This window comes from Microtus ochrogaster, unplaced genomic scaffold (genome assembly GCF_000317375.1).
Source record: "Microtus ochrogaster isolate Prairie Vole_2 unplaced genomic scaffold, MicOch1.0 UNK4, whole genome shotgun sequence".
In the NCBI taxonomy this organism is placed as follows: domain Eukaryota; kingdom Metazoa; phylum Chordata; class Mammalia; order Rodentia; family Cricetidae; genus Microtus; species Microtus ochrogaster.
The window spans coordinates 1,193,956-1,221,349 of NW_004949102.1; the positions used below are offsets into that span (position 1 = coordinate 1,193,956).

The following is a 27,394-nucleotide window of genomic DNA, read 5'->3' on the forward strand; positions in this document are numbered from 1 at the left end:
GGAACTAGCTCTTGTAGACCAGGCTGGTCTCGAACTCACAGAGATCCGCCTGCCTCTGCCTCCCGAGTGCTGGGATTAAAGGCGTGTGCCACCACCCCACTAACTGCAAGGTTATGAAACCATCGGTGTTAATCCAGGGCAAAGAAACATTAAAATGAGTAGCAGAGGGACAACAGGAGAACCTGATTTGGCCTTGATGCCTATAAGTACAACAGGGTATGTACTTTGCTCATTAACCTCTCTACTATATTTTTATTCTGGAAAAAAACTCTATCCAAATCGTAGAAACTGATCGCCAAGCAAGGAATTCAAGCCGCAGCTGCCACTGTCCTGTAGCCGGACTGGAAGCTCTCACTCGCCCCCTCCTGGTAAGTCGTGGGAAGACAACCTCGACTCAGTCATTTGTGAGTGCTGCTTCCAGAGACTTAGTTTGCCAGGGCAAACTCGCACCCTTAATTCAGTTGAGATAAGTGAACAGTCTTGCCCCTTGCTCTGACAGCGGGCAAATTTTCACAGCAGGCTCAGCTTCAAGGTGCTGGTGAGGCTGACGAGATTGCGCCAGCTCTTAGGGTCCCAATGATCGATCCAAGCTTTCCTCTTCTGAACACGAACATTATTCCTGTCTACTTTCTGTATGCCCGGGGAAATTCTGAATTCAAATCCTTCTCCGAGTCTATGTCTGAAGGAAACCTGACCCATGAGATCCACTATCTAATTTTTATTTAAAAGCAGAAAATTAATAATGTGGGGGGAGGGGAGAGGCAAACATACTTACTTCGATACGGTTTGACGACCTCTAAAAACAGGGCATCCCGGTGGCTCAGTGGGTAAGGAATGCGAGCATGATGACCTGTCTTCCATCTACCCAACTCAGATAAAGGAAGGAGAAAACCAATCCTAAAAATTATCCTGTAACCTCTGTGTGTGCACTGTGATGCACATGTGCAAACAAATGCACACAATACAACAGATAAAATAAAATGTGTAGTGACTGGAGACAGCTTTTTATTGAAAACTGCCCAAAATGTAGACCATAATTGCTGCTTTTGCATTCCAGTTTTAAAATCACAGCTTGCCTGGCTTCTATTATTTTTTAAACCATACACCCAAGTGGCTATATAAAGGTAAATTTGCATTTGAATATGCAATGCTTAGATTTTATTATTATGTCATCAAATACATATATAATTTTTGCAAAGCTGCAAATCGGACCCACAACTTTGTGCACAGATTTTGCGTTTTTGTTAAGGATTAATTTATAAGCCATATCCATCCCCAAATTTACCAAAATAATTAGCAGTTTATAGAATTTCACATATGTAAGCATTTGTTAATAACTTTAAAATTTCATAAGGGAAAGAACTTGTTGATTCCAGTATCCTGCTCACCTTTTTATTGATGTTGACTTTGACTTGAAGCCCAAGAGGCAATGTATACACCTTCACTTTCACCGTGTGACAGTGGATACACCTTCACCGTGTGACGGTGGACACAACTTCACCGTGTGACAGTGGGCACAACTTCACCTTGTGACAGTGGACATACCTTCACTGTGTGCTTCAGTGTCAGGAGAATGTCCAGCCTCTCATCCTGAGAAAGGTCTTTCAGTATGATACACTTGTAGATGCTTTGCAACTCTCTGGCTCTTATAGTGAACTGTGTGTCCATTTCAATGGTTTGGCCATCAGGTCTTCTCCAGGTCTTTGGAGCTGAACACTTGAAAAGAATACTATTGTTGCAATTACAGTTAATTGAAGACTGAAAATAAGAATTTTGTCCCATCCACTAGAAATCTGTCTTAAGTCATAACTAAAAGCATTACTAAAATCTAAGAAAGATGATTGAAGAATTTATAGACCATGGAAAAGTAAAATATTTATCTTTTATAAACTGTAGCTTGAACTTATGGTTTCTTATATGCTAAGTAAGGCCTCTAGGACTGAGGCCTAAACTTCCAGAGCTCTGGATTAAAACATGGGCTGGAAAGAGTGTGTGCTATCTTACAGAGGACCCGTGCCGTGCTCTGCTCCCAGCACCCGTGCCAGGGGGGAGAAAAAAAGACAGATCAAGACAGTGCTGGACACCAAAGAGCATATCATGTAAACAAGTCTGAAAACTCCCTGGGGATGATGAATCCGAGTCTGGTGAATCCTGGAAAGATGGCCCCCTGGTTAGGCACACTTAGGGCTATTACAGAGATCCTAGGTTCAAGTAAGGGCCCAGCACCCTCTCTCAATCAACGGTAATTCCAATTTTAAAGGATTCAAACCTTCTGACCTCCACAGGCTCCTGCTCACACATGGTGCACGTTAACACATTGAAAAAATCAAATCTTTTAAAAACATTTAAAGTACCTCCTCAGCACAGAGGCCACCTGTCAGTCTTAGAAAGACATTTGGGGAGGGTAGACATTTGTTCAGTCAGCAGAAGGGAAAACACATCTCCAGGATTGAGAGTTTGGAGCTGGTTTACATTACTTGGCATGATGAGTGGCTATGTCTATATTAGGAACTGTTCATTGACTCCACAGGGAGAACAGCATACAGTTAGCATGTGTAATTTTTATTATCTGTCTAGCTCTATGTTGACTATGTATTCATGTGTCTTGGTCAAGCACCTTACCAATTGAAGACAAAGTTCACTGAGCAGTTGTGGTGGTGATCCTCACTATTTGAAGATCTCCAGATGTCTCAGAAAGTGGCTGTGTGAGTTATGTCTTAGTATCTCACATAGAATAAGTCTGTAACAAGTTTAAAGTGCATAACAGAGCAGGATTCCACAGTGAAACAACTCTAAAGTGTATCTGTGCGTTCTACACCCTCAAATTCAACTAACCACAGATCAAGAAATACTTGAAAAGAATTGTGCCCAGCTGAGCATGATGCCATCTGTCTACAGTTCCAGCACTTGGGAGGTGGAGGCAGGAAGAACAAGAGTTCAAGACCAGCTTCTAAACAGAGGGTTGGAGACCAACCTCGGCTACATGAAAACTTACTAAAACCCTCAAAAATTGATCTATGCAAAACATATACAGACCTTTTTTGTTTCTTGTCATTGCTCCCTACACAAGTCAGTACAACAAAACATTATTTACGTAGTATTTACGTTATATCAGAAGCTGGAAGTCATCTGGAACTGGGGGGGGGGGTGGAGCTCAGTGCTCAGCTGACAAGCATATAGCCTTAATTTCAGTCTCCAGTACTTAACAAAAAAATCTGGAGATGATTTAAACTACTCAGGGATGGACATATATTATAAGCAAATGCAGTGCCCTTTCATACAAGACTGGAGAAACTGTGGATTTTGGTACCCACCGACTCTGGGAACCAATCTTTTGCACACATGAGGGTCACCTGTCTTAGCAGTACTATAACCACTACTAAGCAAGTGTTGCAAAAAAATCTCACTTTTGGCCGGGCAGTGGTGGCGCACGCCTTTAATCCCAGCACTCGGGAGGCAGAGGCAGGAGGATCTCTGTGAGTTCGAGACCAGCCTGGTCTACAGAGCTAGTTCCAGGACAGGCTCCAAAGCCACAAAGAAACCCTGTCTCAAGAAACAAAAACAAAATAAAACAAAAAAAAATTCTCACTTTCTATTGACAGATATGACATAGAGCAGCCCATCTTAGGGGTGTGTCCTGAACTGAGGGATGGGAGATCAGGTTCCCTTGCCCTAACATTCAACTAAGGATTCCAAAACTACAAAATCAGAGACACAGCACGGGGTCTGAACTGTCTACTGAATGCAGAACCGGAGTGACTTCTAAGGATGCCCCAAAGGAGACTGATCTGTCTCCTCCTACTAAGGGTTTAAAAGCAGAGGATTCAGCTAGATATCCCTTGGGAAGCACTTGCTATTCGTAAAAGGCTGTTCTGTTTCTTTGCCTGATTATAGTCCTTCAGAAGCAAGCCTGCATTGATCACAATTGCTGGCTTTTTGGATAGTGGATGTTTTTGTAAGCTGACTAGTCATTGCTTTGAAGACCTTGTATCCTGATGAATGACATAATTGTAACCATTTACATCTTAGTGTGGTTTAATCGTCAATTTAAGTAGAGTTCTCTAAGTGTTGGAGCAAATCAGTGAAAATTCATAGTGATACTAGGTTGCATTTAGAATTGCAGTTTACAATGAAGTTTTAATTCAATTTTAGTTCAATTAGTTCAACAGTATCAATTTACTTCCATTGTCTGCATGTTAGATTGGGAAATACAAAGTTACCCCTTATAATTATATTCGATATTTCTTCAAAACAACAGTATCCTTATAGCTATAGGCAAAATAAAAGTTGCTCAGAGCTAGTAACCTCCAGTAGAAACTTCAGATTCTCCCTTCAAGTTGTGATCTGGGGAATGGCAAGCTGTGGCACTATAACTGGTTTATGATGTCACATTAGAAATGGAATACTAGGTAACGTTAGTTAGACATCTGATGAGCTCAAGATGAGATGGCTGAAGAGCTACAAAAGTAAAATGGAGTAATAGCAAGATACTTTAATTGATGTCACATAAAAACAACACAATTTTACAACTGAGAGAGCCTTACGCTGAGTATTGTGCTCAATTATATAATGCTTCTTCAAGCTCATTTTTAATGTTTTAAGGAATAATTACGCTAAATTTCATCTGTAATATCCTCAAGTCTAACTAATATCTTAATCTTCATATGCTAATTTCCTCAGCATGACTCTATAAAATATAATTTCTTTTCTACCATTAGGAAGGACAATATCTTTTACTTGGCGGGCTGGCAACTTATTCCATTTATAATAATCCTTCTAACATGTTTCTGAAGTGTCTACTTTATATAAGCTATTGTATGTTGGCAGTTGCTACACCATTTTATTCTACTTGCAAATGAGTGTTGATCACAATTACTGGCTTTTTATGGCTCTAATGAATGCAAGATACTACAACAAGGTCTTGGGCTTTTGCAAATATAAATCCAAATCCTCATCTTTTAACTCTGAAGTCAAGCCTTACATTTCCCAAGAAATGCTCTCAAGTACTACAGCTGGAAGCCATAGCATCACTTACATTTGAAATCCTTTTACAGTTACACACACACACACACACACAGAGAGAGAGAGAGAGAGAGAGAGAGAGAGAGAGAGAGAGGGAGAGGATCTCTATTTCAGTAACTCATGGCAAAAGGAAATTGGATATCAATTGTTCAATAAATATTTTATGATTTTAAAATTTTCCAAAGAGGTTTTAAAAAGTAAGTTTCTCGGGTAATTCTGCATCTTTCACAGGGTCCATGGTGGTCATTTATCCATTTAACAAATGCTTATTGTGTCTGCACTAGTTAGTGCACTGGGCACTGAGGTAAATAAAATGTGTTCCTGATTCCAACAGCTTTCAGATCTCATGGGATATAAAGGTAAGAAAATAACTAATTAGAGAAAGAACATGGTTGAGAGCTGCAGATAAACAGACAAGGATGGGCTGTCTGTAAAGCACTTAACTCCTAAGAAAATCATCCTACAAGGAAAGCAAAAGAATAAACAAGACTTTGCCAGATTAAAGAGAACCAAATGATATAATCAGATAATCCTATGTATGAAGTTCCAGTACCCAAGAGCTGGCACAAACAAGATAGATAGATATAAATCTGTTCAGCAAAGCTGTTTTTATCTTTGGCTGTCCTTCTGCCAACACTGATAACTTCGTCTTCAAGTACAGGCTTCTTTGATTTCAGGCCTTAAGATTATTTTTTTTTACTCTGATGAGGGAAAATGTCAACTTCGCTTATTTCTCTTTCCTAGTTCCTTTTTTCTTTGAATGCTTTGGCTATAATAAGAGATGTACAACAATCATGTTCTTAAATTGCTTCAGAAATAGAAGCATAATAAATTCCACTTAGCTGCCAACAAACGAGACAGCAGAGGCTGGGGAACGGAGCCACAGAAGAACAGCAGGATGGAAGGGGAGGTGGGAAGACCACAAAGGCCTCCAGAGCAGCAGGCCTTCCCGTGAGGAGAGGAAACGGCTGCACTGGGAGAATAGCCCTTTTCTTCCTCCAGAATTAATTCTCAGGTCCCCAAGGGTACAAATTAAGCATAAAGTTAAGCCCCCCAAAAGTCACTGGGTGGTGATCAACTTTTCTTTCATACAGCAAAGGGGTTCTATTCACCCACAGTGCCCCCCTGTTATATGCACAGCTCAAAGAGAGGTAGGTGAATTTTTCTATCCTATTAGCCAAAGGCCACCTGAGCATTTACATGGCACGGTTCACAAGAATTGCAGATTTTTAGGTTTGTGACTGTGAGAAATGATGTATAAATCAAGGAAATAAATGGCCTCGACTCTAGGGAGAATCTCTTACAGAAATGTAGATGATCTTTTCACATAGTTTGGTAAAAACACACCCAAAACATGAAAGCTGGAAACCAACTGGTGCCCCTTCGTTTAGACGTCACAATGTGAATTCCCTGACTCAGTCAATCTGTCAGGTCTTAGTGTCCGACAATCTGCAGAAGTTAATGTTTGCTGTGGGAAATTCCCCGTTAATTAATGCTTTTAAAATCTTCAGAGTGGGGACTGGAGAGATGAGATGCCTCTGAGAGCACTGGCCGCTCTACCAGTTCCCAGCAGCCATGTGGTGGATCACCACTGGAACTGCAAGGTCAGGAGTTCAGACACTGCCTCACAGACACATGGGCAGGCAACCACCGATGTACATTAAATTAAATTAAGTTTTTAAAATTCTTTCTTTTAAAATTCATTCTTTATTAAGAATGAGAACTATGAGGACCTTTAGTTCAATTTCTTGATTAGATCAATGAAATCATATCAGTCATTATTCAGAGAAATAGTATATTCAGAATAAGACAAACAATAAGATATTATTTTAATAAATCCCACAGTCATTGGACTAAATGAATTTAAACTGAAATCAAATATAAGTGTTTATCCTCTAAAGTTGTTTGTAAATCATAAGAAAGTAAAATTTTGCTTTAAATATCTACCTTATACTGCTTTTGATGATAAATATTGCATTGTAACTCTGTTTGCTTGTTACTTTTAATGTCTAAAAGAACTGTGACCTTGACTGGCTTCCGGGGTAACTATTAACTGTTCTATCAGCAATCAAAGTGTTGATATTAAGTTGCTTCAGCAATTATGAAATGAATACTGACTCCTCCTCAGTGTTAGAGATAACAACAGGCATGAGATTATAGGGAGTAGACAGACATGGAGAAGAATAACTATTTCCTATGAAAGTCTGCATCATTTTACCTTCTTTTCTAGACATTTGGCATTTGGTACAGCTTCATATACAAAAACATACCTTAGATGATATTGGATTATAGCAGCCGTCAGCTTGACTGGTTCTGGTCACAAAGCCAGTTGTTACTCTGCTTTTCTCTGCCCTTAGAACTTTTCACACACACACACACACGCACACATGCTTTGATTTAATGTTTTATTTACTTAATAATAAGGTCAAATAATCAATACCCTTACTGCCTTCCAGCTGTCTCTTGAGTCTAACTTCCAGGGCAACATTCAAAATCCAACTCCACCTCCTCGGCATCCCCACCAAACCCCGTCACAGGGCAGATCTTATTATGTTCCGAGTCCTTCAAGACTTTGGATTCCACCCTTTACAAAATATTTAGAAATCAAAACCAGATCTGCTCCATAGAAATATTTAGAACAATATTTCTCCATTTTACCTTCATTTAGATGAGATTCATATAAAAATCTTTGTAGGAGACTGCGTATAGTTCATGAGAAAGGATGACAATAACTCTAGAATCAATTTCAGATTTGTGCTTTGACACACACACACACACACACACACACACACATAATTTCAAAACCTGCTTAGAGTCAATCCTAGAAATGGGGCTCAAAGCTATGGTAGCAAGGTGTTTAATACATAAACAAGAAGATGCATTGCATAAGAGTTTGAGGCAGAATTCAGCAGAATTACCTTACAAGACATAGAAAGACATCAGAATAGCACAAAGGGAAAGCCCTGAAGAAGACAAGTTTCAAATAAGGATGCAGGAGTGCTACCTGTTTTTCTTGCCATTGGTACCCAAAAGCCTCCATTTCTCGCAAACACTCAGGCTACACCAGGTCCTTGCCAACACCTCTAGTAAAGATTAAAGGGTGTGTGAAACCACAGTTCCTAGTCAGAAAGTGGGTTCGAGAGAAAGCAACTTGTTCAACCAGTGAATTTAGTTTGAAATATGGTTGTGAGAAATAATGTCCTGGTCATTGTTCTATTGCTGTGAAGAGACCCCATGACCAGGCAACTCTTACAAAAGCAAGCATTTAACTGTGGGCTTGCTTACAGTGTCAGCCATTTAGTCTAGCATTATCATAGCAGGCATGGAAGGCAGGATGTTGGAAAAGTAGCTGAGCGCTCCCTTCTGATCATGAGGCAGAGAAGCACAGAGACTGGGCCGAGCATGATTGTTTTGAGAGCTCAATCCCCACTCCCCTCCCCTGTGACACACGTTCTCCAACAAGGCCGCCCTTTATATTCCCTCTAATCTCAAAGAGTTCTAGTCCCTGGTGACTAAGCATTCAAATACATGAGTTTATACAGCCCATTCTTATCCAAACCAGCACAAGTAAGGATATTACAGTTTTCCGCAACTGCCTTCCCTAGAATGAAGATATTTGAGAATTTTAACAGTAGTGCTGTCTATATGACTTGTTCCTTATTTGGAATATGAAATTCAGGCCATTATTTTCTGCTCATATTTTCCTGTTTAATCCCCACTGTCTTCTGCCTTTGGAGATCCCAACAGTATTACTCAGGGTGATACGATAATCCTGTGTCCCACCATCCCCCTGTCCTTTGCTTCCCTCATCTCCATCTGAGTCCTGTCTGTAGAGTTCCTCTAACCAATCTCTGTATGCGTGTCAACCACTCACTCGCTCCAGATCAGATCTCCAAAGGCAGAAGACAGTGGGGATTGGACAATTGGACACATTGTTTAGAAGTCCCTAAGGGTCTGGTCTGGAACCATAACTAAAATTAAAGCCATCGATAATCTGAAGTCAAGGAGAAGGGTGCACAAATGAGTCGACAAGAGGGCATTTAAAGTAATAAAAAAAAATGGGATTATTTTAGGAAAAAAAAGTTCTCAAATAACAAGAAGCACAGAAGTAGAATCACGACAAACAAGTTACTTAGAAAACTGTATCCCTTTCTTCTTCTGTATGGATGGATTGGCTTTTAATTGTCTGGAAAGGTCAGGTTTATAAAACAAAATTTGTTACTATGGAAATGGGCTTTCAACATCAAACAGGCAGTTTGACCACAAAAAGGTAATTACTTTAGTTTTCCCCTTAATTGCGTGATTTCTTGCTTTTCAATAAGTGTGTATCCTGTTGATGAGAAATGTCCAGTCAACGAAGGCTATGGTGAGCCAAGCATGAACACAGGTCTCCAAGTAACTTCCCAAGCTGGTGACCACTGGGTACCCAGATCCAGACATTCTGGGACTTGACTACTTTGCATACTATCAGAAGGTGAAACTCTCCCAATTCAAAGAACCACCCCCTTTTCTCTTATGAGCAGATCCCCTTAGTCAGGCACATAGGAATCTCATATTCTCTGTCAGTCTCTTTGAAGGTACAGTTCGAGTACCAACATATATAGGTCATTATATATGTTATTATATATAGTAAATATATAGGATTTAAAGAAATATCAAAAGGTTAAAACTTTGTGGCAGTTCTGACAGTTTCTGTCTCTCCTTTAGATCACAATTTTGCCCTGGTCAACTTGGGACACCATCACGCTTAAATGACTCCACTTACCTTATCCAGAAAACTCTGTATGGCTGCCTCCTGGCTCTCCATGTGGGCGATACTTCTGTGTCTCCCGATGGAAGCAATGATCTGTGTTTCCTTCTCCAGGAGTTCGCACAGGGCAGCTTTCCTCTCCGCTTGAGTTAAATATTGGTCAATTTGTGCAGCTTCCTCTTGCCGCCAAACTAGAGGAATGGCAAGATGAAATAGGAAATAACATAAGGAAAGGTTCCTGGGTTGTCAAAATCAACACAACTTTTTTAGAAATATATGTTTTTATTTTAGTTATATTAATGTAACTAATTATATTATTATTAATTTTTAATAATGGCTGTGGGGGGGGGTGTGAACATGAGTAGGATGATCTTGGAAGGCAGAGGTGTCAGACCGCTCTGGAGCTGGAGCTGCTGGTGATTGTGAGCCACTTGGTGTGATTGCTGGAAATCACACTCAGGGCCCAGCTCTCCAACACTCAAGATAAAATCATTTTGTAACACTCTTGACTCAGTGTTCTTAACAGCTCTGGGTCCTCAACAACCAATCCTCTTTCATTTACTTTTTCAGTCTCTACAGGTCTGGAGACTTTCTTTGATTTCCTCTGTCCTTCACCCTTTTCTCCTTTACTTCTTACTCCATCTTAGGGTCTGCTTCCCCGAGGACCCAAAATGTGGTTTAGACACAACAGTTTACATTAGTTATCACCTCTATTCTATCACTTGCTGTTTCTGACAGAACCCTAAGCCACATCATATTAATTGTAGATTAACTGCATTATGTTATATAATAATCCTTAAAGTGTTTTAAAACCCTGGTCAGTATAAATAAAGATAATACTGCATAAATATATTCCAAGACCATATAATAAAACTTCAAAGAGAAATAATTTAGTAAACCCGTTATATCTAAATATAGACCTACATCATCACATATGAATTTCTATATGATGTCTCAAACTTAATTCAAAGCCTCTAGACTCAGATATTCTTTTTAATAAAGGTTCTATTCAAATTCTTATGCAAACTAAGTTTGGTGAAGAAAATTCTTTTTCACTTCACACTTCAAAACTGTCAAGCTTATTGTGACAGGAGCATCAGATAGGACATGGCCTTAGAAATTAAATTGCTCGATCCTACATTCGATCACGCATCCTCCTCACGGTGGCTTGGACAGGAATAATTTGACTGCCACAGCACCAATTCCTTGAGCTACATGCCATCCCTCTGGGCAGCTGAAGGTAGCGCCTCGTGTCTCTCTTACATTTTCCCTTCTCAAGCCATAAACACTTCCATTTTTAAATTGTACATTATGTGACATAATTTCCTCTCACACCCAGGTCGACCTTTGTCTGTCTCCTAACATACCGCTCAAAATATGCTGTCAAATTCTGTCAAAATAGAGGCTTAGGCACAACCTGCCACACACTCTCCTGACCGAGGTGACAAAAATATGAAGGACGGAGAAGGAGAAAGACGGAAAGCAGCAGCAGAAATAAGCAAAGCACGTGATATGCCTCTAGCATGCAGAATTCTCAGGAAGTGTAATGAAGATTTGGGAAAATAAATTAAAAACGAATCCTCCCCAAAATATGCAAACACTGTTTCTAAACTACTACAGTAACCTATCATCTAGAAAGTGGGTCTCATAGGCAAAGGTGGTAAATTTCAATTTTCTTGACTGGGAATTAGAGAAGGGTGGACGCTGAAGCCAGCTGATAGCTACCATGCCTTGGCAAAGTCTGAAATGTCTAACATTTTAAACCACAGCTGAAAACAGTGGCAACTATGCTGGTTTGTACAGAAAAGGAATTTTTGAAACAAAGTATAAAAGAAAGAGGAATAAAGCAATGGGTAGTAGGTTATGTTTAAAATATGAGGTGATTATATTTACATATTAATGTGCGATTATATTACATATTGATAATTTGCATACTAATCTGTTGCAGTTTAAAAAGAATAACTGAAGATTTCTTTTATTTATTTATTTTCTTTATTTTTTCTTTCTTTTTTTTTTTGAAACAGGGCTTCTCTGTGTAGCTCTTACTGTCCTGAAACTCACTCTGCAGACCAGGCTGGCTTCAAACTCACAGAGATCCATTTGCCTCTGCCTCCCTGATGCTGAGAATAAAGGCATGTGCCACCACTGCTCAGCAACTTTGAAGATTTCTAATGGTTATCTTTATTTATGAGCGTGTGTGTATCTGTGTTGTGTGTGTGTGTATGCCACACGTGTCCACAACAGCCAGAAGAGGGCGACAGATCCCCTAGAGCTGGAGTTACAGATGGGTCAACTGACAGAGATGAGAGCCAAATGCGAGTCTTCTGGAAAAGCAGCAAAGACCCTTCGTCACCGAGCCATGTTTCAAACACCCAAAATAGAGGAACTTTGTATGATCGCAATGTCATGATATCCTCAAGAGGCATGTGAAACAAAGTAACACCAAAATGGACATGGAAAGTTGGCAGAGATAAGCAAAATGAAAGCAGAATCTGTGTCATTCCTGTAAGAAACAGGATGGGAGAACTCAAACCCAGAACCTGACATGAGAGATCATTTCATGACCTGATCACTGTGAATGCTTATGCCAGAAATCATGTGGCCATGTCCCATCATCCACACACAAACATAGCTGTGGCAGGACAGAGTATAAATGGTTCATAAGCATTCCACACAGAGAAGCCTGCTGAACCTCCCACAAGTCAATGCAACAAGTGATGTCATCTCGTGTCTTAGTGAAACAGGACCTGCCCAAGGACACACAGCTCGGGGACTGGTGATGTCATGACCAAAGCTCAGGCAGTCCTGCTGTGTGGGGGATACACTCTTCCTTTAAAGCCAAAACCACGAAAGCCTTTCTTTTGAACACGAGAGTTACCAGTTGGCTCACTACCAAAGCTTCACTTAATCCAGTGGTCATCTAAGTCTTCCCTCTGCGTGGAAATAGCGTGTAAGTACAGTGTTAGGAGGATGTTTCTAAGGAAACTCCCGAAACCTGTTCTGCTCACACAATCAAACCTATCTTTACTCGGGACTATAAGAAGCCCTTTCACTTGAATGGCAGTTATACCTGCCAAGGTCCTACCACATCTTCACTCATTCAGAACACTCACCAATGTGTTGATGGTTACATAAAAAGAGCTCTAAAGATGCTAGGGCACATAAAGTGAGACGGCCTTGCCTTCTTCAAGGAATTAACACTTTTCCTAGCCTCTCTCCTGATGGGGGAAGGCCATTGGTTAAAAAATAAAGAAACTGCCTTGGCCCATTTTATTGGTTAGAACATAGGTGGGAGGAGAAAACAGAACAGAATGCTGGGAGGAAGAGGAAGTGAGCTCAGAGACGCCATGCTCCCCTCTCCCGGGCAGACGCGATAGCTCTGCTCTCTAAGGCACACATGATGAAGATCCGACCCAGGATGGACGTAGGCTAGAATCTTTCCCGGTAAGACTGATGCTACACAGATTATTAGAAATGGGCTAGTCCAGGTGCGAGAGTTAGCTGAGAAGAGGCTAGATATAATGGGCCAAGCAGTGTTTAAAAGAATACAATTTGTGTGTTGTTATTTCAGGGCATAAGCTAGCCAGGCGGCCGGGGTGCTGGGGACGAGAAGAGGCTAGATATAATGGGCCAAGCAGTGTTTAAAAGAATACAATTTGTGTGTTGTTATTTCAGGGCATAAGCTAGCCAGGTGGCCGGGGTGCTGGGGACGCAGCCCCAATTACTACACTCTCCCATTAGATGGTGGTGAAAAACAGAGTTTCGGCTTCTCTTTCCATTTGTCAGCATGCCATGCCCAGCATTTTCCACCACTGGGTTTTGAGACTTTGAATTGATGCATCCCGACATGAGAGTCCATGTCCTGTTCTACAGACATGATTCGAGCAGATGTAAACTCCCTCCTCTACTGATGGTTACAGGTATGGTTACCTTCTTACAGGGCTGCAGGAATATTTCAAAACGTACTTCACTTATATGAACTTTCATAGTTAGAAAGTGTTTGCTTTCTATTAAAACTTCAGATTTACTTTCATCATCACTAGGAATTATAAACATCTAGAGCCTGAGCGTGGGTCTTGGCTTCTCTTTGTAGCCACTACCTTTTATAATACTGTGCTTTTCAATTTTATCAGGATATTTCTTTGTTCTCTCATAGCTCCAGCTGAAACCACCCAGATCAGGTCCAGGATTGCCAGTTCTGTTCTTTGCTAGAACCTGCTCTGTCCTTGACAGCGATGCATTATTCAAATACCGCCCAGCTTGATCTATCCAGCAAGAGCATTTTGAAATGCAAAACCTAAATTATCTTCATCAAAGATTGTGAAATTTGAGAGCTAAATTATATTATGGAAATCCAGGAAATCTGTGATGGATGAATTTGTTATTTCAAAGTAGCTTTACCAATCAGAATAAGAAATATGACAAACCCCAAATACCAAAAGGCAGATGATGAATAAAGGAGAATTGTTTGCTTCTAGAAATAATAACTGAGAATATTTATCTCACAGGATTACAAAGTTGCTCCCAAGAAACAAATAAAAACTGACTGACATTAGCGAGCCTATTTTATTTGTCATCTTTACCTCAGAAACATCCAGAGCCTGAAGTAAGTTTAGACTGTGATGTTATTATCCAAACTGGTCTGGACACTTCAAAGAGGATGGATTATGCTCCTAGATCAATACTTAAGACTTGCTGAAATCTAGAAACGTTCATGTAGACTGAAGTTTCACATTTTTTAGCTTATTATTATGACATTTAAAGCATAACCTATCGGGCTAACTAAAAACAAAACCCAGTGAGTCTTAATTTTAATTAAAAAAAAAAACCTCTCCATTAGATAAAGATAAATAATCCCAGCCACCAAAGAGGAGTAGAAGAGCAGGGCAGAGACATCTGAACCACTCCCAGGAGGTACGGTGTGGGGAAACCAGGAGGGAGGCTTCCCCTTTTGGTGACATGTGTTCCCTGGGGACAATAGAACAATCAGGAGCACTAAGCTGCAGTGTGGTTTCCTAGGGCTTCCATCACAGAGTACACACAACACTTGATGCATTAAGGAACAAAATCTCTTTTCCTGACCGTTCTGGAGGCCATAATCCAAGATTAAGACACTTTCTGGGTCATTTGCTCCCAGCCCATCTTTTCGAGAATCATGAAACTTCAGTACTTGAGACTGTGGGATATTGGTACAATGTCACAAATAAGTCAATAGAACAAGATAAAGCTCTAGATATTTCGACATAGAACCACAGATAGATAGTTAAGGTGGAAAAGTAATTCAATGGAGAAAAAGGTATTCAGTAAAAAAATAAAATAAAATAGCTAAAAGCAAATTATGGTAAAACAAACTGATTTCCACACATATAACAGGTAAACCAATTTTATACAATTAAAAAGTATTGTCCATTTCTCATTCTTATTCCTATCAGAAGCCCTAACTAGTTCAGCCAGGAAAACTGTTAAAGTCATACTTCCTAGGGGAACAAAACTACCTTTATTTCACAGTTAGCACAGTTCCTAATTGTCCATATAAAGAATTAGAAAGAATCCAAAATTAATTAATACATGAGCTTAGCAAAGTCTGAGGACATAAGATTAATGTATATAGATCAACTGTGTTTCTATATACCGAAAAGAACACCTGGAATTTTATTTAAAAATTATTTTTCCAGTGCTAGGAATTTAACCCAGGAAAACACTCTACCACTAAAATGCATCCTCACTCCTGGAATTTGTTTAAATAATATCAAAATCATTAGGTATAGAGGAAAATTAATAAAACATGAAGGATGTATATGTTGAAAGACAAAACTCTGATAAATAAAGATTGGAACAAATGAACAGATATGCAGTGTCTATAGACTCAATACGGTTAAGATGTCAGTTACCCCAGTTTATCTGGAGATTAAACACAATTCCGCTCAAACTCCCAACAAAGGTTTTTGCTGTTGCTGTTTTCAAGACAGGTTTTCACTGTGTTTCCCTTGCCTGTCCTTGAATACACTCTGTTAACTGCGCTGGCCTTGAACTCACAGAGATCCTCCTGCCTCTGCCTCCTGAGTGCTAGGATTAAAGGTGTGCTTTTTTTTATTAATTATTTATTAAAGATTTCTGCCTCCTCCCCGCCACCGCCTCCCATTTCCCTCCCCCTCCCCCAACTAAGTCCCCGCCCCTCCTCAGCCTGAAAAGCAATCAGGGTTCCCTGTCCTGTGGGAAGTCCAAGGAACCCCCACCTCCATCCAGGTCTAGCAAGTTGAGCATCCAAACTGCCTAGGCTCCCACAAAGCCAGTGCGTGCAGTAGGATCAAAAACCCACTGCTATTGTTCTTTTTTGTTTGTTTGTTTGTTTTTGTTTTTGTTTTTTTTTTTGTTTTTTGAGACAGGGTTTCTCTGTGGTTTTGGAGCCTGTCCTGGAACTAGCTCTTGTAGACCAGACTGGTCTCGAACTCACAGAGATCTGCCTGCCTCTGCCTCCCGAGTGCTGGGATTAAAGGCGTGCGCCACCACAGCCTGGCTGCGCCACCACCGCCCAGCTGCGCCTTGTTCTTGAGTTCTCAGTATTCCTCATTGTCCGCTATGTTCAGCGAGTTCGGTTTTATCCCAGGGTTTTTCAGACCCCCGGCCGGCTGGCCTTGGTGAGTTCCCGATAGAACATCCCCATTGTCTCAGTGTGTGGGTGCACCCCTCGCGGTCCTGAGTTCCTTGCTGAAGTCTCAAGGTCCAAATCAGGAGCAGATGGAGAGAGAGCACGAGCAAGGAACCAAAGATGTGCTTTTGTATATGTGTTTTGCCTGCTTGTCTGTCTGCAGCACTTGTGTGCCTGGGGCCTTAGGAGGACAGAGGAGGTCGCAGTACTTAGGCAGGTGTAAGCCTGTAATGCCGTGCGAGTGCTGGGAATTGAACCCAGGTCCTTTGCAAGGACAGCCAATGCCCTTAACCTCTGAGCCATCTCTCCATTTCCAGTAAAGGTTTTGTGAATGGAATAACACTGATTGTAAAACCTGAGTGTAAAGACAGGAGACAGAATAGAGGAGCAATGGGAAGACTTGCATCACTCAGTTTGAAGACCAACTATAAAGACCCAGAATCAACACATTGCAGTACTAGTGGGAGAGAAGAGGAGTCAGCCATGAAACTGATCTATACAGGCACAGTCACGTAATTGATTATTGCTGTTGTCTGAATATGTGTGTGCTGCAAAGTTCACGTGTGACCTGTTATCCTCAAGACCTTATCTTAGCTGGGGCTTCTGAGAAATGACTGGGTTCCTGGTAGTGAAACTCTTCAGTAAGAAGATTAACCCCTTACGAAACGGGCCCAAGCGAGCACTGCCCCCTTGAATGGGCATCATGTATAAGGCACGCAACCTGCAGTACCTTGTTTGGGAGCCTCTAAAGAATAAGGAACTGATAAAGATGTGAGAACAATGGAGTGGAGATGAGGCTGGATCTTTAACAATGGAGACAGAATGACTGGATGCGCGAAACAAAAGCATTGAAAAATTAACTTCAACTTACGTTTTATATCTCATATAACGTCTTTCAAGTTGAGTTATATATCTAAACGCAAAATATAGAACTAGAAAATTTCAGAAGAAAATACAGGAGAAAATCTACATGAGCCTACATTTGAAGAACTTTTAGATATAGCGGTAAGTATATAATCTATATCAAAACAAATTGATACGTTGAATTGTATCAAAGGTTCAAAGTTGAATTGTATCAAAGTCATTCGCTCTAGCAAAGACACCACACCAAGGGAGAGAAGGAATGCCCTTACTTGGCTCAGGAGAGTCCTCTCCTTCCAGCCTGACAGGTGGCTCATGCCTCCTCTCCTGGGTACTTGAGCTGAACCTCCCTCCCGTCCTCCAACTCTGCTGGCCCTGACAGATGTCTAAACTGCGGGTGCAGCACACACTTTTGCTGCTTCACAACTTTCCTTCTGCTTTATCTCGCTGGTCTTACTGAGCGGCCCATGGGCCAATGCAAGTTCTCAATTTATTTCTTCTATAAAGCCCTTATGAGGGGGACAGAATGTCTTACACTGACTCTGATAGCCTATTATCTAACCTCTTAGGCTCTCAGTAAAAAAATAACTCAGAGTGATAGTGCTGCCCATCCTCCAGTGAGAGCAAACTGACGACAGAAGTGCCTGAGAAGAGACAAGGTGGTGCAGTAATTAGTGTTTATACTTTCCGCAACAGGCACAGACTTGTTTTACCTCTGAATGGCTGCCCATTGGTGCACTAAAGCTGAAAATGCATACCCTGTGAACTAGAACCTGCATTCCTAAGTCTGACACCCTAAAGAAACACACACTTCTGTTCTTCAACAAAGGGAACTTCTTAGATTTTAAAAAACAGAATCTAGGTACAAATCCACAATAAAATGGATGAGATAATTGTGATCCTTTTCTGCAATGGGATAGTCTACAGAAATGATATTGAAAAGCTGAACTACATATGATAACATAGACAGAATTCACAGTATGAAACTGAAGTTTAAAAGACAGACATCAGAAATCCATTATGAATAATTCTGCTTACATAAAAATTGAAAACAAGGAATACAAGCCCAATTACTCCTTAGAATACAGGTACTCAAACCAGCATTCTTCAGCTAAGGGCATCCCTGGAAATTCTGGTAAGTGGAAGCCCTACCATTCTACTCTGAGAAGAATGACATGGCATCACATATACAACGGGAAACAATCCTGCCTGGTGTACCTTAGACGGTAATGTTTATCTTCTTAAATAAGAATCACTCTGTCTTATTACTAAGGAAAGAATGCCTTTTTTTTAGAAAAAAAAAAAAGCAGTTTTGGATTATGAATTGTAGTTCAAGCCATACAGTTGTCACTCTGAGCCACAAGAGGGCAGCAATTACAAGGCACAGTTGGGAAGATGGAATGAAAACCTAGTATTAAATAGAGGAATGGCAAAACACACTGATCTTATAAACAGAGCATCCCCTCCACAAATAAAGAATTTTAAAATCATTCTAATTTTTTAATTCATAATTTTAAATATAAAAAGTGAAATAAATGTCCCATGTCAGAAACTTCTATTTATTTTCCTTTCGCCGTAATAATTTACAAGTTGCCCAAAGCATCACACAATCAAATGAGCTGTCATTTTAACTTATGTGGCTGAAGCATCCATGCCAAATACATTAAAACTCCATAGTTCTCACAGCCATATACCCTTTTGTTGTTATTTAAAATACTTGCAATTTTATTTAACTATATCACATTTGCTGGGAAGAGTAGAGCACATATTTAATCCCAGCAGGGAGACAGATGGATCTCAGAGGCCAGTCTACTCTACAGAGTGCGTTGCAGGGCACCCAGGGATAAATGTATTTCCTAACCTAGATTCCTAAGACAACCCCCACAACAGCAGTGTCTTTCTTTTGTCCTCACCAAGCCCATCCGTTCTGTAAAGCTCTTCCAGGACTTACGCTCTAGAGCATTGTAAAGAAGCTCAAAGTCTTCATTTGTCTTAGGGTTGTGCCTGCGGTAGTAGTCCATCTGCAGCCACTCTTCCTTCTCTCTGATCTTCTTGAGCTCCTGCTCTGCTTCCCACTCCAACCTCTTTTTCTTTTGTTGTCTTAAGCTGTCCACATAGCACTTAGCATGCCATTGCCGGAAGCGTGTCTGTATCACTATCACCTGTGTTTAAATCAGAAGGAAATAAAGTGTCATTGGCTGGTTAACCAGACGTAGAAAAAGGCAACAACCATTGTTTCCATTCAAATTCTACAACAAAACAATACTGGTAGTCTGGTTTTAATTCTCTCTGAGACATTATTAGGTACAACAATGTAAAATCTATTAATAACTTGCCATTATTAATATATGTACCACTTTGGGGTATGTGCCCAAAGGATGTTCAACAGTGCCACAAGGACATGTGCTCAACTATGTTCATAGCAGCACAATTTATCATAGCCAGAACCTGAAAACAAGCTAAATGCTCCTCAACCAAACAATGGATAAAGAAGATGAGACATTTACACAATGGAGTATACACAGCAGAAAAAAAAAAAAAACAATGACATCTTGAAATTTGCAGGCAAATGGATGAATCTAGAAAACATCATACTGAGTGAGGTAAGCCAGACTGAGAAAAACAAATGTAATATGTAATCACTCATAAGTGGCTTTTAGACATAAAGCAAAGAAAACCCAGCCTACAATTCACAATCCCAGAGAACATCGAAAAAAAAGAGGATCCTAAAAAGGACATACATGGATCTAATCTACGTGGGGAATAGAAAAACACAAAATGTCCTGAGTAAATTTGGAGAGTGGAAATCCTGTGAGAAGTTAGAAGGGGAGGTTGGAGAAAGGGAGGAGAGTGGAGAAAAACATATAGCACAATAAAAACTATAAAAACAAGAAAGACCCCTTGCCACATAATAATCAAAACACCAAACATACAGAACAAAGAAAGAATATTAAAAGCTGCAAAGGAAAAAGACCAAGTAACATATAAAGGAAGACCTATCAGAATTGTAGCTGGCTTCTCAATGGAGACTCTAAAAACCAGAAGAGACTGAACAGACCTTCTGCAAACTTTAAGATACCATGAAGGCTAGCAAAAGTTTCAATCACCATAGAGGTAGGAAACAAGATATTTTATGCTAAAGTCAAATTTAATTAATGTTTATCTGTACACTAAGGGCTATAGAGAAGGTATCAGAAGAAAACCCCAACTCAAAGAAGTTAACTGCATTCCACACAAGAAGTTAACTGCATTTCCACACAAGAATGAAACACACAGAAAGAGGCACAACAACAACAATAACAGGAATTAACAATCTCATATCGGAGCGTGAGTCTGGGACCTCTGAGGGGGTAAGCCTGATCCAGGTCCTTTGTGGTTCTGGGCACACCCAAGCCTGGGAACTCCAAGGCAGTAGACAGGAGCCAGAGACCTTTGCAGGACCAACTCCAAGTCAGGGACTTCTGCAGGAGTGGAACCAGACCAAGATTTACAGAAACAGATCAAAGCGAGTAACCTAAACTAAAGTAGGCCCGAAGCAACGAATTCCACCTTGAGCCAGAGCAGGATTGAGGCAACAAATTCCACAGAAGTAGGACTAAACCAGCTACCTAGGCTGGAGTGGAGCCAATCCAGTCCGGGGACACTGGCAGACAAGGATTGAGCCAGAGACGTGGTCCAGAAATAGCAAACTCCACCACAACAGGTATAGGGGAGTAACCACAGAGTGAGTGAGCCAGAGCCAGGGCCAGAGACTGCTGAGGGTCTGGACATGAATCTGGGACCTTCAAGGGAGTAGACCTAAGCAAGAACCCCTGTGGGTTTGAGCATGAGTCTAGGACCTCCATGAACTAGACCTGAGCCAGGATCTCTGTGGTTCCAGGCATTGGACTGGGACATCAAAGGGAATAGGCAGAAACCTGGAACCTCTGCAGGTCCGAGCATGAGTCTGGGACCTCTGAGGGAGTAAGCCTGAGCCAGGTCCTTTGCAGTTCTGGGGGCACCTGAGTCTGAGAACTCCAAGGCAGTAGACCAGAGCCAGAAACCTTTGCAGGACCAACTCCAAGCCAGGGACTTCTGCAGGGGGGAATCCAGACCAGGATTTACATAAACAGGGCAAAGTTGGTAACCTAGGCCAAAGTAGGCCTAGACAGCAAACTTGAAAGGAGCAGAGCAAAGCCCAGGAGCACTGAGCTATCTCCAGGAACACCGAGTAACCAATGGGGTAACTAGAACAGTGACACTGACTGTACTACGAGGAACAACCATCTGAGCTTTGGATTTATGGGCACCTAGAATATTAATCAGCAGAATCTCAAACAGCCCCAAGGAGAAAAAGATGAGTAAAAAAGGTAAGAACACACGCAACACCACGGAGAGCAACACAACACCAGTAAAACCTAAAGACCCTACAACAGCAAGACTTGAACAACCAAATATAGATGAAGCAGAAGAAAATGACCTAAAAAATAACTTCAAGAGAAAGTTTGAAACTCTTAAAGGTGAAATGAGAAATTCCCTCAAAGAAATGGAGGAAAAGACAAACAAAAAATTGGACGACATCAGCAAATCCCTTAACGAAAATCAAGAAAAAGCAATCAAACATATGAAAGAAACTATTCAAGACTTGAAAACTGAAATAGAGACAATAAAGAAAACACAAGCAGAGGGAATTATAGAAAGAGAAATCATGAGAAAATGATCAAGAACCACAAACTCAAGCATGAACAGCAGAATACAAGAGATGGAAGAAAGACTCTCAAGTGCTAAAGATATAATAGAGGAAATAGATTCATCAGTTAAAGAAAACATTAAATCTAAGAAAAGCTTAACACCATGAAAAAGCTAAATCTTAGAATAGTAGGTATAGAAGAAGGAAAAGAAGTTCAACTCAAAAGCACAGAAAATATATTTAACAAAATCATAGAAGAAAACTTTCCTTGCCTATGAAGATACAGGAAGCTTACAGAACACCAAATAGACTGGATCCAAAAAAAAAAAAAAATTCCTCTTGGCACATAATAATCAAAACACTAAATATATAGAGTAAAGAAAGAATATTAAGAGCTGCAAAGGAAAAAGGCCAAGTAACATATAAAGGTAAACCTATCAGAATTACACCTGACTTCTAATTAGGGACAATGAAAGCCAGAAGGTCGTGGTCAAGCATTATGCACACATTAAGAGACTATGAATGCCAGCCCAGACTACTATACCCAGCAAAACTTTCAATCATCACAGAAGGACATAACAAGATATTCCATGACAAAACTAGATCTCACCAGTACCTAGCCACAAACCCAGCCCTATACAAAATACTAGAAGGAGAACTCCAACCCAAGGCTACAACCAATTGGCTACATCAACAAAAACACAGACAATTGATGGTCTCATAGCAGCAAATGCCAAAGAAGGGGAGAATGCACAAATTAACAACACCAACAATGAAAACTAAGTTAACAGAAGATAGCAATTGCTGGTTATTAATATCCCTTAATGTACATGGACTCAATTCACCTATAAAAAGCCAAAAGCTAACAGATTGGATATGAAAACAGCATCTATCCTTCTTCTGCATACAAGAAACACATCTCAACCTCAAAGAAAGACATCATCTCAGAGTAAAGGGTAGGGAAAAATATTCCAATCAAATGGACCTAAAAAACAAGTGGGTGTAGCTATCCTAATATCTAACAAAATAGACTCTAAGCTAAAATCAATCAAAAGAGACAAAGAAGGTCATTTCATATTAGTCACAGGAAAAATCCATCAAAAGGGAATCTCAATACTGAACATCTATGCCCCAAATACAAGGGCACCCTCATCTGTAAAAGAAACACTTCTAAAGCTTAAATCATGCATTAAACCCCACACACTAATAGTGGGAGACTTCAACACTCCTCTCTCACCACTGGACAGGTCAGTCAGACAAAAAAATGAACAGAGAAATAAGAGAACTAACAGATGTTATGACTCAAATGGACTTAACAGACATAGACATCTATAGAATATTCCATCCAAACGGAAAAAAATATACCTTCTTCTCAGCACCTCATGGAACCTTCTCAAAAATTGACCACATACTCAGTAACAAAACAAACCTCAACAAATACAGAAAAATTGAAATAACCAAATGTACCTTATCAGATTACCATACTTTAAAACTAGAAGTTAACAGCAATACTAATTCCAGCAAACCCACGGACACATAGAAATTAAACAATGCTCACATGAATCATTAATGGGTCAAGAAAGAAATAAAGGAGAAATTAAAGACTTCCTAAAATTCAATGAAAATGACCACACAAAGTACCCAAATTTACGGGACACAATGAAAGCAGTGTTAAGAGGAAAGCTCATACCACTAAATGCCTACATAAAGAAGCAGGGAAAATCCCACACTAGTGAGTTAACAAAACATTTGAGAACTTTAGAACAAAAAAAAAGACAAAACTCACCTAAAAGAACTAAATGACAGGAAATATTCAAATTGAGAGCTGAAATTAACAAAATAGAAACAAAGAAAACAATACAAAGAATCAATGAGACAAAGAGTTGATTCTTTGAGAAAATCAACAAAATAGACAAATCTTTATCCAAAAAAAAGGCAAAGAGAGAATAACAAATTAACAAGAATCAGAAATGAAAAGGGGGACATAACAGCAGACATGGAGGAAATACAGAAAATCATCAGGTCATATTTCAAAAACCCGTACTTCACAAAATTGGAAAACTTAAAGGAAATGGACAACTTTCTGGATAAATATCACTTACCAAAATTAAATCAAGATCAGATAAGCAAATTAAACAGATCTATAACTACTGAAGAAATAGAAACAGTCATCAAAAGTCTCCCAATGAAAAAAAGCCCAGGACCAAATGGTTTCAGCTCAGAATTCTACAAGACTTTCAAAGGAAAACTAATACCAATACTCATCTAATTATTCCACATAATAGAAATGGAAGGAACATTGGCAAACTCTTTTTATGAGACTACAATTATCATGATACCCAAACCACAGAAAGACATCACTAAGAGAATTACAGACCAATCTCACTCATGAACATTGATGCAAAAGTACTAAATAAAATACTGCAAATCTAATCCAAGAACACATCAGAACCATCATCCACCATGATCAAGTCAGCTTCATCCCAGAGATGCAGGGATGGTTCAACACATGAAAATCTGTCAATGTAATCCATGTATATACAAACTGAAAAATAAAAACCACATGATGATTTCATTAGATGGTAAAAAAGCTTTGACAAAATACAACATCCCTTCATGATAAAGATCTTGGAGAGAAGCATAATAAAGGCAATACACAGGAAGCCAACAGCCAACATCAAACTAAATAGAGAAAAACTCCCAGTGATTCCACTGAAATCAGAAACAAGGCAAAGTTGTCCACTCTTTCCATATCAATTCAATATAGTTCTTGAGGTCCTAGCTAGAGCAATAAGACACCAAAAGGAGATCAAGGGGATACAAATTGAAAAAGAAATCAAATTCTCACTGTTTGCTGATGATATGATAATTTACATAAGCGATCCCAAAAAAATTTTACCAAGGAACTTCTACGACTCATAACCACTTTCAGGAATGTAGCAGGATACAAGATTAACTCACACAATCAGTAGCCCTCCTGTACACAGATGATAAAAGGGCTAGAGAAGAAATCAGAGAAACAACACCCTTCACAATAGCCTCAAATAACATAAAATATCTTGGAGTAACTCTAACCAAACAAGTGGAAGACTTGTATGACAAGAACTTTAAATCTTTGAAGAAAAAAATTGAAGAAGACATCAGAAAGTAGAAATATCTCCCATGCTCTTGGGTAGGCATAATTAACATAGTAAAAAATGGCAATCTTGCCAAAAGCAATCTACAGATTCAATGCAATGCCCATTAAAATTCCCAGCAAAATTCTTCACAGAACTTTAAAGAACAGTACTCAACTTCATATGGAAAAGTAAAAAGTTAAGGATAGCTAAAACACTCCTGTACAATAAAAAAAAAAAAAAACTTCTGGAGGCATCACAATCCCTGACATCAAACTCTGCTACACAGGTACAGTACTGAAAACAGTCTGGTATTGGCATAAGAACAGACAGGAGGACCAATGGAACCAAATCGAAGACCTGGATATTAATCCATACACCTTCGAACACCTGATGTTTGACAAAGAAGCAAAAAATATCAAATGGAAAAAAAGAAAGCATATTTAACAAATGATGCTTGAATAACTGGATATCAACATGTAAAAGAATGAAAATAGACCCATATCTATCACCATGCACAAAACTCAAGTCCAAATGGATCAAAGACCAGCCATACTGAACCTTATAGAAGAGAAAATGGAAAGTACACTTGAATGCATTGGCACAGGAGACTACTTCCTAAACATAACCCCTGCAGCACAGACACTGAGAGAAATAATTAATAAATAGGACCTCCTGAAACTGAAAAGCTTCTGTAAAACAAAGGACATGGTCAACAAGACAAAATGACAGCCTACAGAATGGGAAAATGTCTTCACCAACTCCACATCAGACAAAGGTCTGATCTCCAAAATATACAAAGAACTCAAGAAATTGGTCATCAAAAGAACAAATAATCCAATAAAAAAAATGGAGTACAGACCTAAACATAGAACTCTCAACAGAGGAATCTCAAATGGCTGAAAGACACTTAAGGAAATGTTCGACATCCTTAGTCATCAGAGAAATGCAAATCAAAACAACTTTTGAGATTCCATCTTACTCGTAAGAATGGCCAAGATCAAAAACACTGATGACAAATTATGCTGGAAAGGTTGTGGGGAAAAGAGAACACTTCTGCATTGCTGGTAGGAATGCAAGCTGGTACAGCCCCTTTGGACGTCAGTGTGGTGATTTTTTCAGAAAATTATAAAACAACCCTCCTCAAGACCCAGTAATATCACTTTTGGGTATATATCCAAAGGATGCTCAATCGTGCCACAAGGACATTTGTTCAACTATGTTCATAGCAACTTTGTTTGTCATAGCCAGAACCTGGAAACAACCTAAATGCCCCTTTGACCGAAGATAGATAAGAAAAATGTGGTTCGTTTACATAGTAGAGTACTACACAGCAGAAAAAAATAACGACATCTTGAATTTTGCAGTAAAATGGATGGAGCTAGAAAACATTATTTTGAGTGAGGTAACCCAGACACAGAAAGACAATTATCACATGTACTCACTCATAGGTGGTTTTTAAACATAAAGCAAAGAAAACCAGCCTACAAACCACAATCCCAGAGAACTTAGACAAAGATGAGGACCCTAAGAGAGACATACATAGATCTAATCTACATGGGAAGTAGAAAAAGACAAGATCTCCTGAGTAAATTGGGAGCATGAGGACCTTGCGGGAGGGTCGAAGTGGGAGGAAAGAGGCAGGGAGGGGAGCAGAGAGAAATGTAGATGAAAAATGAAAATTAAAAAAAGAGAAATCTCTCAATATCAATGGACTCAATCTGCCAATAAAAAGATACAGAGTAACAGAATGGACATGAAAACAGGATCCATCCTTCTGCTGTATACAAGAAACACACCTCAGCCTCAAAGACAGACATTACCTCAGAATAAAGGGTTTGAAAAAGATTTTTCAATCAAATAGACCTAAGAAGCAAGATGGTGTGGCTATCCTAATGCCTTACATATAGACTTCAACACAAAATTAATCAAAAGAAATGGAGAAGGATGTTTCATATTCATCAAAGGAAAAACCTTCCAAGATGGTATCTCAGTTCTGAACATCTAGACACCAAATACAAGGGCACCCACAAAACTAAAGCTAAAATCACTATCAATCCCCACACATTAATTGTGGAAGACTTCAACACTCCACTCACACCAATGGACATGTCTGCTAGATAGAAATTTAAAGAGAAATAAAGGAGATAACAGTTACGACTCAAATGGATATAACAGTTATTTATAGGACATTTCACCCAAATACCAAACCATATACCTTCTCAGAACCTCGTGGAACTTTCTCCAGAATTGACCACATATTCTGTCCACAAAGCAAGTCTTAACAGGTAACAAAAAATGTAATAACCCCTGTATCTTATCAGATC

The 27,394-nt window shown here is 39.6% G+C and overlaps 1 protein-coding gene across 1 annotated transcript in view; it reads right to left on the minus strand.

Annotated features, from left to right (window-relative positions):
• The window catches only part of Iqub (IQ motif and ubiquitin domain containing), a 60,883-nt gene that overhangs the window by 16,191 nt on the left and 17,298 nt on the right, over positions 1–27,394 (minus strand). Inside the window, exons 7-9 of the mRNA XM_013353243.2 lie at positions 19,234–19,444; positions 9,788–9,963; positions 1,546–1,716 (exon numbers count right to left, since the gene is read on the minus strand). Of these exons, the coding sequence (XP_013208697.1) occupies positions 1,546–1,716; positions 9,788–9,963; positions 19,234–19,444 (558 nt within the window). The remainder of the gene's footprint in view (positions 1–1,545; positions 1,717–9,787; positions 9,964–19,233; positions 19,445–27,394) is intronic.